This window comes from Phyllobates terribilis, unplaced genomic scaffold (genome assembly GCF_046119375.1).
Source record: "Phyllobates terribilis strain yellow unplaced genomic scaffold, ASM4611937v1 Scaffold_5__5_contigs__length_657084704, whole genome shotgun sequence".
Classification (NCBI taxonomy): Eukaryota; Metazoa; Chordata; class Amphibia; order Anura; family Dendrobatidae; genus Phyllobates; species Phyllobates terribilis.
The window spans coordinates 633,372,806-633,387,006 of record NW_027362765.1 but is presented as its reverse complement, the minus strand read 5'-3'; the positions used below and the strand labels follow the sequence as shown (position 1 = coordinate 633,387,006).

Below are 14,201 nucleotides of genomic sequence, written 5' to 3'. Positions count from 1 at the left end.
GGAGAAGAGTGAATATGCATTCTCTTTAGTAGCGGGCACTGTCAGCAGGAGCCGCGGCTCAGCTCTTCTCCGTGCCCACTACTACCATGGGAGTGGAGAAAAGGGAATATTCAAGTCCCTTTAGCAGCAGGCACGCGTGGTAGTTGCAGCAGCGGCTACTGCGTGTGAACCGCTCCTCTGCCACCGCAATCTCCCTCCCCCCCATACTCACCTATCCTCCTCGTTCCCCCTCTGCTTCGGGGCCCTCCCGGCACACGGGCCCCCCTGCACATGGGCCCCATAGCAGTAGTGTGGCCTACCGCCATTAGTGGTACGTCACTGGTTTTCAACTGGAGTTTCGGGGCAACAGGGAGCCAGTGCAGGGATTGACAGAAGGGAGAAGCTGGGGAATAGCGGGGTGACAGGTGGATTAGTCGGCTAGCGGAGTTTAGGATAGATTGGAGGGGTGCAAGAGTGTTAGAAGGGAGGCCACAGAGCAGGAGGTTGCAGTAGTTGAGGCGGGAGATGATGAGGGTGTGCACTAGTGTTTTTGCAGATTTATGCTTGGGGAATGTACGGATCAGGAGATATTTTGGAGTTGGAGATGGCAGAAAGTGGAAAGGGCTTGAATCTCAGGTTTGAAGGAGAGATCAGAGTCAAGCTTGCGGGACTTGGGAATGCGGGCCGTCAGGCCGTCATTGACTTTGATGGATAGGTCAGTTGGGGGAGTTGAATGAGATGGTGGAAAGATGATGAATTCGGTGATACTTATGAGACTCAGATACCTGAGGTTCACGTGGCCTGTACTGTGCTGTCAGGGCAGGAAGAGGAGGAGGGTGACTCTCAGGGCGAGGAGTAGGAGAACAGATAGGATGATGACGAGGTTGTAGATCCTACTTGGTGTGAACCCAGAGGAACGCAGCTGAGTAGCTCAGCAGAGGAGGTGGAGGAGGAAGAGGAATACGAGGAGGTTATGTTGCAGTTTCCCGCACAGACACTGAATGATGCAACCAGGGTTGAAAAGCAATGTCTGACTTTCATTTGTTCATTTCCATAGATTTTTAATTAATTATTACTTTTGTCAGATTCAAGTTATTTCTGTGACCATTGTGGGTTTTTCTTTCAATAAACGAGGGGTACCAACAATTTTGACCACGTGTGTATGTGAACTGTTTTTTTATGCACCCATTGATGTATAATTGGCAACAATGATCTAAAATAACGATAAAGTATTGCATGCTGCGATTTTTTTTACATGCAGACTATCAGTCCGTGTGTAAAAACGTCTGTGTAAACTACCACATTGACTTGCATTGGTCAGTGTGTTGTCCGTATACTATCAGTTTTACATACGATTTTTAATGTTTGTCTGAATGAGCACTTGAGCGTATGCAAAATCGTCCTTATGACATCCAGAAAAGAGGGATGATTTTTCATTCATAAAGTCATCCATATCCAATCCATATGCCAGCTGCGTGTCCATTTTTTACCTACAAATACAATCCATTTGACCGTTTTGCACATCCGTAGGGCATCTGTGTTTTACATGAACAATTTAATAATAATGGACAAATACAGTGTCCAGTTACTCACTGAGCGCAGCTCCGGGGCCCGCTCGCTTCTGCGATTCATTCTCCCCGGCTCCTCTGTGTCAGCGGTCGCATGGATTACAGCGGGGGACACTTAGGACAGGTGAGTATATGGATTTTTTTATTTTATTCTTATTTTTACACAGGTGGACACTGCTGGAGCAGACTACTACTACCCTCATCACTGTCCCTGCTGGTGCTGACCACAGCGCCGGAAGGGAACCATGATGTGTCCATAAAAAATATTGTCTGTCTGTGATTTTTAGATAAGCCGTCCAGAAAAAATAAAAAGTCAAGTTGGCAACTGTGGGGCAGAGACACTGATTCTAGCTAAGTGCCACTTACTGAACTGATTGCTGTCGATTTGATTAAATCACTGTTATGTACATATCTGCTGCAGATCTCCCAGTTCCCTGAATGCTGAGCTGTGTATAGCCCCATCCACACCACTGATTGGCAGCTTTCTATGTATACTGTACATAGGCAGAAACCTGCCAATTAATGGTGTGGCCTGGTTATACAGAGCCCATGAATATGGAGGACTACCTGGCAGCAGATTTACTAGTCCTCTACTGATAATGTCCTGCTGATAAAACCAATTTTATCAAAACTACAGCAAGCAGCCCAGTAAGTGACACATCGCTGGAATCAGTGTCTCTGTCTCTACTTTAAGCCTCTCTCAGGAAGCAAAAAAACTGGTGACAGATTCCCTTTCAGTCCTGTGATAGTTCGGAGCCTTGCTGGAGATTTTGCATCTCAAGCTTCAAAGCTGCACAACTGATGCTTACTATTCCTTATCTATGCTAATTTCTAAAAAAAAATTGAAACTGTTCCTGTCCCTCTTTTGGGTTCATACCAGGTCTAAATGTTGAGTTAACCTATAATCCACATCCAGAATCAAAATTCATTTTGTGATTGTCCTATTTGGAATAGAAGCTGACCGTAACGCCTAAACTTTAGTCCAACAGTTTGAGATCTGATTGCAGATGAGGACGCTAGCATGTTGTGCCCATTGTACAGTGTTAATACAGTGACAGGTCAGGTTCTCTCACTCATGTGACTGCTGCATTGTTGCCACATGAAGGGTCAGACAGTGTTAAGTCAGGTCACAGCATGACTCTGTGTGTGCTTGGATGACTGTGAGCTCTGATCACCTGCGTTCTGCTGGATGGTGGAAACTACATATGACCCTTGGCCTTGTCAGCATTCCTGGGGTTAATAGATAATTTGCGTGTAACTTGTGGAAGATATTACCATCCAGTAATGACAATTTAACAGACAAAGAATAAGGCTCAATTCACCGAAGTTAGTTTGCTTAGGAAAGTGAGACTGTAAGAAGCGGCGGAGTTGAGTGTATGTAACTTTACAATCCTTGTCTTGTGCTTCACCAGGTCTGAAGATCTAGAGATCCGCCAACTAATGTTTCCTTCTTTTCAGCATGTCTGGAACAGTTTCTATTAATTCCCTCCACCGTGTCGCTGTGGCAGGAGGTACACATGGTAATGAAATGTCGGGGGTCACTCTCGTGAAACACTGGCTTAGAGACAGTACTGATCTGGTGAGGGACACGTTCACCGCTGTTCCGCTATTGGCCAACCCAAAAGCAACAGAGAAATGCGTGAGATACTACGAAAGGGACCTGAACCGCTGCTTCACCTGGGACATCTTGCGGTAAGTGAGCTGTTTAGATACTTTATGATAACAAGAACATTAATAAGTTATGCTTTAGTCTTTGTTAGTGACCATTATTACATGAAGTGGACCAACAGTATCTGGGATCCCCCTACCAGGGTCATCATGCTTGGCACAATGGCAGCACTTATTTTAATATGTTCAGTTAATTAGGTGTCTCAGTGCCAAAAGCCGTAAATCGAACAGGAATCAATGAAAGCTTCAGGAGGAGGCATATCACTAGGTGGGAGACCCTGTTCACATCTGGAAGTAGTAAAAGATACTTATTCATCTTTGCAATTGTTTTTTTGTGCAAACGTGTAAATATGATTCCCACTGTTTGACTTTAAGTTATCACATTAGTAGTGTTTTCCCAGAATCTGTTTGGGATTTTAGACTTTTCATTGAATCCTAAAGATTTATCTGTTTTATTTATTTATTTCCATGCATCTTGCTACGATTTGTCTTTCATTTCATAGTGTATACCATATAATGTGTCTCACAGCAACAATGCAAAAATCCTGGTGCTGCAACAATTAAGAAAGTGAATTTTCCCTTTACAATATTAGCAAAAAACAGTACTTGTTGCAGTATCCTCAAACATCAAATATTCAGATGTCTCCTTAACCCATGCTGTCCGCGCCTGATCCAGTATCCATCCTGTCTACCAGCCGTGCTGTCCTATACTAAACCAGCTCTGTCTAAACAGCCATACATCTTCCTGTTAACCAGTTCCTGGCTGGCCTGACTCTCCTAGTCCAGCCTTGATTTCCTGCTCCTTAGTGGTCAGCCGCTGGTGTGGCGCCCCTGCGGGTTCAGTCGCCACAGAGGTACTGCATCTCACCCAGAGGTGTGGTATCCCACTCTCAGGTAAGGATGTAGTACTACCCGGGACCCAAACACCTGCATCCAACACTACACTACTCCAGACCAGCAGGAGGGGCAAGATGCACTGCTGCGCTGCTGAGCCCTGACCCTGGCTGGAGTGGGGGGAACCAAGAGAGGGGGAACCATGTAGTGGGTGTGGGTGGAGGAAGAAGTTCAGGGGAGCACTTGAGAAGGAGGATATAAGGGAAGCCATCTTGGGTGTGAAGTCAGTTCAGAACAGAGAGTGTGTGGAGCAGGAGCTCCACAGGAGCTCTGCTCAGGAGGAAGAGAGATTGAAGAGAGGAGAGGAGCAGGGAGGTAGGCTCCAAGAAAGAAAGAGTGGATCCTAGGGGTACGGGAAGTGCTGGAGGCCACCGTACGCCCGAATCTACAAGGAGTGGAAGGATCAGGCCGCAGAGGGGACCGGCCCCTAACTAGTGAGAATTGCAATATTCAACTAGAAACCGGAGGCTTCTACATTTCCAGGGTGTAGTTGCCACAGCCGCAATTAATCGCCAAAAACGTAGCCACACAGGATCCAGGGAACTCCAGGTTGCCCGCCAAGATCTGCGGTTACCGGCTTGGGACACTGTTTGCGAGGCGCAGGGCAGGAGGGTGAGAGCCAGCACAGGAAGACGACCAGGAGGGACACACAGAAAGGGGTCCCGCTAAGTGCTCTTGAATTACCTGAGGGTTTGCTGAACCCCTCCCTGAGTAAACACCGGACGACGTGGGTGGTTATGAACTGCAGTTGTAACCAGGAGCAACATGATAATCGTGAGTAAACCCTGAAGACTGCACCCCACTGTCTCTGAGAATTATTGCTGCGCCATCATCCCCTGCACCACACTGCACAACTACAGTTACTTCATCATTCACCATCACAGCAACGTCCTGGAGCTTAGCTCTACTTGTGTAGAGCTGAACCAACTCTACTGCATTAACAACAGCTCCAGAGGATCTACTCTGCAGCCGCGGCTCTATATAGCTGCATACCACAGGTGGCGTCACGAACATTAAATAGAAAAACTATAAATCCCCTTTTATTGACCGCCCTGGGTCACGGACTGGGTGACTGCCACTGTGACATCTCCCCTAGCAATGACCGGCCCCGCTACCGAGTACCCCACGGCCCAGGGGGCGCGTCACTGGGGCTTCGGGGTCTGTATTGGAGTAGCACCTAGCGTCCACCTGGGTTCAAGTCTAACCACGCCACCAGAGGCTCTAGTGAAGAACCAAGTGGTCGCTCATGATGCCACGCCAGCTTCTCCCCAGTCGGTGGCGCAGTGGTTCCACGGCCATCAGCATAACATACTGGAGAATTACTCTACTGTGACCAGCTTATAGGCTCCCATACACATTAGACCAGAGATGTAAAACTCAAATACACAGAGGGCCAAAATTAAAAGCTTGGACAAGGTTGAGGGACAACCTTGATATATATTAAAAAAATATCTACAGTTGAGGAAGTTTTTCCTTATCAAATATAAAGATGAACATTTTCATATACAAGCTTAAAGAGGTTGTCCCACAAACAAAGTACATTTTAATTAATATATCTTAGAATAAAATATTGGAATAATACAATATGTTATGTAAGAGCAGTAAAAAGCATATGGCCCAATGGCCTAATTGTAATATGTAATAAACAAAATATAACAAAAACTTTGAATAATACAAATAATAAAATATAACGCAAATAAAAGTACCCCCAAACACAGTATGATACCCCCACAGTGAATTCCTCCACAGTACCCTAGACACTCATGGTATGATGACTCTACTGTACCCCTTTTCCCTCAATCCCTCCCCGACAAAGCATGGTAACCCCATGACAGTATGATTCTCCAACTGTAATCCTCACATAGTCCTCCATACAGTATAATAGGCCCACATAGTCCTCCATACAGCATAATGGGCCCCACATAGTCCTCCATACAGTATAAGGGGGCCCTGCATTGCCTTCCATGCAGTATAATGGCCCCATGGTGCTCCATACAGCATAATGGGAACCACATAGTGCTTGATACAGCACAATGGGCACCACATAGTCCTCCATACAGTATAATGGGCCCCACATAGTCCTCCATACAGTATAATGGGCACCACACAGTGCTCCGTACAATATAATGGCACCACACAGTGCTCCATACAGTATAATGGCACCACACAGTGCTCCATACAGTATAATGGGCACCACACAGTGCTCCATACAGTATAATGGGCACCACACAGTGCTCCATACAGTATAATGGCACCACACAGTGCTCAATACAGTATAATGTGTAACGGGTCTGGGAGGCGGAACCTCTGAGCAACTTATACAAGGGGGCGGTCCTTGTAAGGAAGCGGGTGGCGACCAGGGAAGACAGGCAGGTAGTCACAGCAGGTGACCGGGACAGTCTCTGGGTAAACGGACAGGAGGTCACGGCAAGTGACCGGAACAGTCTCTGGGTAAACGGGCAGGAGGTCACAGCAAGTGACCGGGGCAGTCTCTGGGTGAACGGGCAGGAGGTCACGACAAGTGACCGGGGCAGTCTCTGGGTGAACGGGCAGGAGGTCACGGCAAGTGACCGGGACAGTCTCTGGGTAAAGGGTAGGTACGACTTGTGACGGCTGAGCCTCCAGGTAGGCTAGCAGGCAGATGGCAGATGTGTGCTCCCAGGTGAGCAGGCGAGAGTCTCTGGATAAGCAGGTGGTCACAGCATGTGACGGCGGAGCCTCCAGGTAGGCTAACAGGCAGGTAGCAGATGAGCGCTCCCAGGTGAGCGGGCAAGAGTCTCTGGACTGGCAGGTGGTCACAGCACGTGATGGCGGAGCCTCCAGGTAGGCTAGCAGACAGTTAGCAGGTGAGCGCTCCCAGGTGAGCGGGCAAGCTGGTCTATAGACAGACTGACAGGTGTCGGAAGGCAGACCGTCGGACCTCAGGCTAGCAAGCAGGTAAGCGGATAACAGGCAGAAATCAGACAGCAAACTGGCAGGAAACTGGCAGGTAACTGGCAGGTAACTGGAAACGGGACCTGAGGGCTGAAGCAGAGTAGTGAACAGTGCAACAACATTGCTCGGGCACCTCCATTTTGGAGGAGGTGCCTTATATATGGTGAAGTCCTCCGGCCATTGGCCGGGGACTCCTTAGGACGGCGCGCGCGGCCCCTTTAAGAGGGGGGAGCGCGCGCGCGCCCTAAGCACCGTGGCCGGGAAGGAGCGCGCGCTGCCAGCAGAGCGGGAGGAGGGCGCCGGGCTCGGAGCGGAGAGGTGAGGGGAACAGCGTTCCTGCCTAGCAGGAGGCAGGGACGCCGACGCTACAGTACCCCCCCTTTAGGCCCCCCCTTTTTTAGGCCAGACAGAAATTTAGCAAGGATGAGAGGGGCATGGATGTTCTCCCGGGGCTCCCACGTTCTCTCCTCAGGACCAAACCCCTTCCAATCTACTAGAAAAAAGGTCTTTCCTCTTACCCTTTTTGTGGCCAGAATGTTCTCTACCTCAAACTCGTTTTCAGCGGAAACCGGAGCAGGAGGCGTACCTGTAGACTTGGAAAAAGAATTAAGTACCACGGGTTTGAGGAGAGATACATGGAAGGAGTTAGGGATCCGCAAGTTGGCCGGGAGTTTCAATTTATAGGCCACCGGGTTGATCTGACTGATGATCTCCAGAGGACCGATGAACCGAGGCCCTAACTTATAGGAAGGAATCTTGAGCCGGACATACTTGGACGAGAGCCAGACCTTATCCCCTGGACGGAATTGAGGAGGATCCAGACGTTTTTTGTCAGCATGTCTTTTCATACGCTCGGACGACTGAAGGAGTGCAGACCGGGTACTCTCCCACATGGAGGAAAATTAACAAGAGATTCCGCAGCCGGATTATCCACCGAGGTGGAGACGGGAAATGGGATCCGAGGATGCTGACCGAAGACTACAAAAAACGGGGATTTGGAGGAAGATTCGCTCTCGTGATTGTTGTAAGGGAATTCGGCCCATGGCAGGAGATCCACCCAGTCAGAATGGTGGGCATTAACGAAGTGCCGGAGGTAACTGGTCAGGATCTGATTGATCCGCTCCACTTGACCATTAGACTGTGGATGGTAAGCGGAGGAGAAGTCCAGGGTGACGTCTAGCAATTTACAAGTGGCTCTCCAGAAACGTGAGGTGAACTGTACCCCACGATCCGACACGATGTGGAGGGGCAGGCCATGAAGACGGAAGATGTGGCGGATAAAGTCTTTAGCCAGCTCGGGTGCAGACGGGAGGCCTGGCAGGGGAATAAAGTGAGCCATCTTGGAAAAGCGGTCAGCGACCACCCAAATGACCGTACAACCGGCAGAGACGGGGAGATCAGTTATGAAATCCATAGCTATATGCTGCCAGGGGGCAGCAGGTACAGGAAGCGGAAGGAGGCGACCGGCTGGCAGGTGTCTCGGAACTTTGTTGCGGGCGCAGGACACACAGGCAGAAACAAAGTCTATTACGTCCTTGTGCAGGGTAGGCCACCAGTAGTGCCGGGTAATAAGCTGGAGGGTCTTTTTCTGACCGGCGTGGCCAGCTAGTTTAGACGAATGACCCCAGTGTAGGATCTTCTCCCGATCAGGTACCGATACGAACGTCTTACCGGGAGGGAGACGATTTAGACTCACGGGAGCCACCTGAATTACTCTGGCGGGATCGATGATATGTTTAGGTTCTTCCTCGAGGTCAGACACCAGAAAGGATCGGGACAAGGCGTCCGCTTTGATGTTTTTGTCAGCCGGGCGAAAATGAAGAACAAAATCAAAGCGAGCAAAAAACAAGGACCACCGGGCTTGGCGCGGGTTAAGTCTCTGGGCATGCTGGAGGTAAGCCAAGTTCATGTGGTCAGTGTAAATTATTACCGGGTGAAGAGCCCCCTCGAGTAGGTAACGCCACTCCTCCAATGCCAGCTTGATGGCCAATAACTCTCGGTCTCCTATGGAATAGTTGCGCTCAGAAGAGGAGAAGAGTTTGGAGAAGAAGCCACAAGTTACCATTCTCCCGGAAGACGATTTTTGGGTAAGTACCGCACCGGCTCCAGAGGAGGAGGCGTCAACTTCCAGGAAGAACTGCTTGTTGCCGTCCGGGCGATGCAGCACCGGGGCGGAAGAGAAGGCCTGTTTTAAAGAAAGAAAGGCCTCCTCTGCTTTGGGCGGCCACTCTCTGGGATTAGTGCCCTTACGGGTGAGCGCGGAAATTGGGGCAGTCTGGGAAGAGAAGTGCGGTATGAAGAGGCGCTAGTAGTTGGCAAAGCCCAGGAACCGCTGAATAGCCTTCAACCCCTCCGGTCGAGGCCATTTCTCGATGGCAGACAGTTTCTCTGGATCCATTCGGAGGCCGGTCTGAGAAATAATGTAGCCCAAAAACGGAAGCGAGGTCTGCTCAAAGAGGCACTTCTCATATTTAGCGAAGAGGTGATTCTGCCTGAGCCTGAGCAGGACCTGACGAACATCCCTCCGGTGAGTCTGGAGATCCGGAGAGAAGACCAAGATGTCGTCCAGGTACACCACTACGCAGGAGTAGAGAAGGTCCCGGAAGATGTCATTGACCAACTCTTGAAAGACGGCAGGAGCGTTACAGAGACCAAAGGGCATTACCAGATATTCATAGTGGCCGTCCCGGGTGTTGAATGCAGTCTTCCATTCATCCCCCTGACGGATACGGACCAGGTTGTACGCCCCACGGAGGTCCAGTTTGGTGAAGATTCTAGCCCCCCTCAGACGATCAAATAATTCCGGAATGTGCGGAAGGGGGTACTTATTCTTCACCGTGATCTGGTTAAGGCCTCTATAGTCTATACAGGGACGGAGAGAGCCGTCCTTCTTTTTAACGAAAAAGAAGCCTGCTCCCGCCGGGGAGGTAGATTTCCGGATGAATCCCCGGGCCAGATTCTCCTCAATATATTCGGACATCGACCGGGTCTCAGCAGCGGACAATGGGTAAATACGCCCACGGGGAGGAGTAGTACCGGGTAGCAGGTCGATAGGACAGTCGTATGGTCTATGAGGGGGTAATGTCTCTGCCTCCTTTTTATTAAAGACATCAGCAAATGACCAATAAGGAATCGGAAGTCCAGGTAGATTAGTTGGGGTAGGAGAAGGACGGACGGGATGAACGGGAACCAAACAAGTCTTATGGCAGTCCTGTCCCCAGCGAAGGACTTCTCCGGTCTTCCAGTCAAGCACGGGTGCATGTTTCTGGAGCCAAGGTAGGCCTAGTAAGAGGGCGTGAGAGAGTCCAGGCAGAACATGAAAAGAGATGCTCTCAGAATGCAGCATTCCCACCTGCAGAGTAATGGATTCGGTGATGAGTTGGATGGGACGTGGTAAGAGGCCCCCATCCACGGCAGCGACAGATAAGGGTACAGCCAGAGGTTTGGTGGGAATGCGGTGTTTTTCTACCAGGGACTGTGAAATAAGATTCCCGGCTGCTCCAGAGTCAAGTTGGGCTAGTTCGAAATAACGGTTCTCCCCGCAGATAATTGAGACTGACAGCAGCGGAGATGGAGAGGATTTATTCTTGTCTAGGTCGACCTCTCTGAGCGAACCTAGACACAGGCGTTTCCCGACCTCTCCGGGCAGGTACGGATCCGGTGCTCCTTGCTGCCACAGTAGAAGCAGCTCCCCTCGGCACGGCGTAAGTCCTGACGGGTTTTGACCATCTTGGTCTGGTCGACCTGCATAGGCTCAGGAGAGTGTACCTGGGGAGAAACGGAGGGAGTGACGGGTTTCTGGAAGGTAGGGGCTAGACGTGGAAACCTCCTCTCACGGGTGACCTCTTTGGCACGCTCCTGGAACCATAGGTCAATCCGGGTGGCAAGAGTTATTAAGTCATCGAGAGTGGTAGGAATGTCCCGACCGGCGAGTTCATCTTTAATACGGCCGGACAGACCCTCCCAGAAGACAGATACCAGAGCGTCGTTATCCCAGGCCAGCTCCGAGGCAAGGGTACGGAACCGTATGGCATATTGGCCCACGGTGAGACTTCCCTGACGGAGGCGTAGCAGAGACGATGCGGATGAGGTCTTCCGTCCGGGTTCGTCGAAGACTTTCCGGAAAGCCGTGAGAAAGGCAGGCAAGTCGGACACCAGGGGGTCTCCTCTCTCCCATAGAGGATTTAGCCAAGCCAGTGCCTCCCCCGTGAGATGGGACATGATGAAGGCTACTTTGGCCCGGTCGGAGTTAAACTGGTGGGACAGGAGTTCAAAGGGCAGGGTGCACTGGTTTATGAAGCCCCGAGCCTGAGCGGAGTCGCCTCCGAAGCGAGGAGGTGCAGAAAGCCGGGGTCCGGAGCAGGATACCATGGTATTGGTGGGCAGCGGAGCTGCCGGGTTGCGAGTCATGACACTAGCGGTGGTTGCTGGTGGAGCAGTCAGAGTGTCCAGGCGAGAATTGACATTCCGCAGGTGACTCAGGATGGACTCCTGTTGGGACCTCTGACGGGACAGTTCATGACAAAGGTCCGAGAGCGAGGGAGCTTGGGTGCCACCGGGTTCCATGGCCCGAGCAAACTGTAACGGGTCTGGGAGGCGGAACCTCTGAGCAACTTATACAAGGGGGCGGTCCTTGTAAGGAAGCGGGTGGCGACCAGGGAAGACAGGCAGGTAGTCACAGCAGGTGACCGGGACAGTCTCTGGGTAAACGGGCAGGAGGTCACAGCAAGTGACTGGGACAGTATCTGGGTAAACGGGCAGGAGGTCACAGCAAGTGACCGGGGCAGTCTCTGGGTGAACGGGCAGGAGGTCACTGCAAGTGACCGGGGCAGTCTCTGGGTGAACGGGCAGGAGGTCACGGCAAGTGACCGGGACAGTCTCTGGGTAAAGGGTAGGTACGACCTGTGACGGCTGAGCCTCCAGGTAGGCTAGCAGGCAGATGGCAGATGTGTGCTCCCAGGTGAGCAGGCGAGAGTCTCTGGATAAGCAGGTGGTCACAGCATGTGACGGCGGAGCCTCCAGGTAGGCTAACAGGCAGGTAGCAGATGAGCGCTCCCAGGTGAGCGGGCAAGAGTCTCTGGACTGGCAGGTGGTCACAGCACGTGATGGCGGAGCCTCTAGGTAGGCTAGCAGACAGGTAGCAGGTGAGCGCTCCCAGGTGAGCGGGCAAGCTGGTCCATAGACAGACTGACAGGTGTCGGAAGGCAGACCGTCGGACCTCAGGCTAGCAAGCAGGTAAGCGGATAACAGGCAGGAATCAGACAGCAAACTGGCAGGAAACTGGCAGGTAACTGGAAACGGGACCTGAGGGCTGAAGCAGAGTAGTGAACAGTGCAACAACATTGCTCGGGCACCTCCATTTTGGAGGAGGTGCCTTATATATGGTGAAGTCCTCCGGCCATTGGCCGGGGACTCCTTAGGACGGCGCGCGGCCCCTTTAAGAGGGGGGAGCGCGCGCGCCCTAAGCACCGTGGCCGGGAAGGAGCGTGCGCTGCCAGCAGAGCGGGAGGAGGGCGCCGGGCTCGGAGCGGAGAGGTGAGGGGAACAGCGTCCCTGCCTAGCAGGAGGCAGGGATGCCGACGCTACATAATGACACCACACAGTGCTCCATACAGTATAATGGCACCACACAGTGCTCCATACAGTATAATGGGCCCCACACAGTGCTCCATACAGTATAATGGGCCCCACACAGTGCTCCATACAGTATAATGGCACCACACAGTGCTCTGTACAGTATAATGGGCCCCACATAGTGCTCCATACAGTATAATGGGCACCACACAGTGCTCCATACAGTATAAAGGGCGCCACACAGTGCTCCATACAGAGTAATGGGCCCCACACAGTGCTCCATACAGTATAAAGGGCGCCACACAGTGCTCCATACAGTATAATGGGCACCACACAGTGCTCCATACAGTATAAAGGGCGCCACACAGTGCTCCATACAGTATAATGGGCACCACACAGTGCTCTATACAGTATAATGGCACCACACAGTGCTCCATACAGTATAATGGGCCCCACATAGTGCTCCATACGTACAATGGGCCCCACATAGTCCTCCATACAGTATAATGGGCACCACACAGTGCTCCGTACAATATAATGGCACCACACAGTGCTCCATACAGTATAATGGCACCACACAGTGCTCTATACAGTATAATGGGCACCACACAGTGCTCCATACAGTATAATGGGCACCACACAGTGCTCCATACAGTATAATGGCACCACACAGTGCTCCATACAGTATAATGACACCACACAGTGCTCCATACAGTATAATGGCACCACACAGTGCTCCATACAGTATAATGGGCCCCACACAGTGCTCCATACAGTATAATGGCACCACACAGTGCTCCATACAGTATAATGGGCACCACACAGTGCTCCATACAGTATAATGGGCACCACACAGTGCTCCATACAGTATAATGGGCCCCACACAGTGCTCCATACAGTATAATGGCACCACACAGTGCTCCATACAGTATAATGGGCCCCACACAGTGCTCCATACAGTATAATGGCACCACACAATGCTCTGTACAGTATAATGGGCCCCACATAGTGCTCCATACAGTATAATGGGCCCCACACAGTGCTCCATACAGTATAATGGGCCCCACACAGTGCTCCGTCCAGTATAATGGGCACCACACAGTGCTCTATACAGTATAATGGCACCACACAGTGCTCCATACAGTATAATGGCACCACACAGTGCTCCATACAGTATAATGGGCCCCACACAGTGCTCCATACAGTATAATGGGTACTACATAAAAAAAAATTAAAAAACTCACCTCTGCCCATTCCCCCGCTGCTTCACGGTGTCTTCAGGTGCTCTGCACATCTCGGTACAGCGGGCGCGTTGTAATGATGTCATCACATCTGCTACGCTAAGATTTCATGATGCAGAGGGGAAATGATGGGAGAGGGAGTGTCAGCTAATGCTCCATCCTCCATCATTGCTTTTAACTGAAAGTCAGATATATGTGAAAGTGAGATACCGGGCAGGGGATCCTCCTGGCGTTGCAGGCCAAATATACTTGGGAGACCCGCCTGGCGTCACAGGCCAAATATACTCAGCCTGAGGGCCAGAGTTTGACATTTGTGCATTACACTAATGTCTCGACGGGTTTC

At 51.0% G+C, this 14,201-nt stretch overlaps 1 protein-coding gene across 2 annotated transcripts in view; it reads left to right on the top strand.

Moving 5' to 3' along the window:
• Window positions 1–2,652: 2,652 nt before the first annotated feature.
• ACY3 (aminoacylase 3) overlaps window positions 2,653–14,201 on the top strand; it is a 147,611-nt gene continuing 136,062 nt past the window's right edge. The window contains exons 1-2 of one of the 2 annotated variants that reach the window (XM_073686153.1): window positions 2,653–2,921; window positions 3,006–3,239. In XM_073686153.1, the coding sequence (XP_073542254.1) occupies window positions 3,007–3,239 (233 nt within the window). In that variant the 5' untranslated portion in view covers window positions 2,653–2,921; window position 3,006. The remainder of the gene's footprint in view (window positions 2,922–3,005; window positions 3,240–14,201) is intronic. The other variant, XM_073686154.1, reaches the window with a different exon arrangement.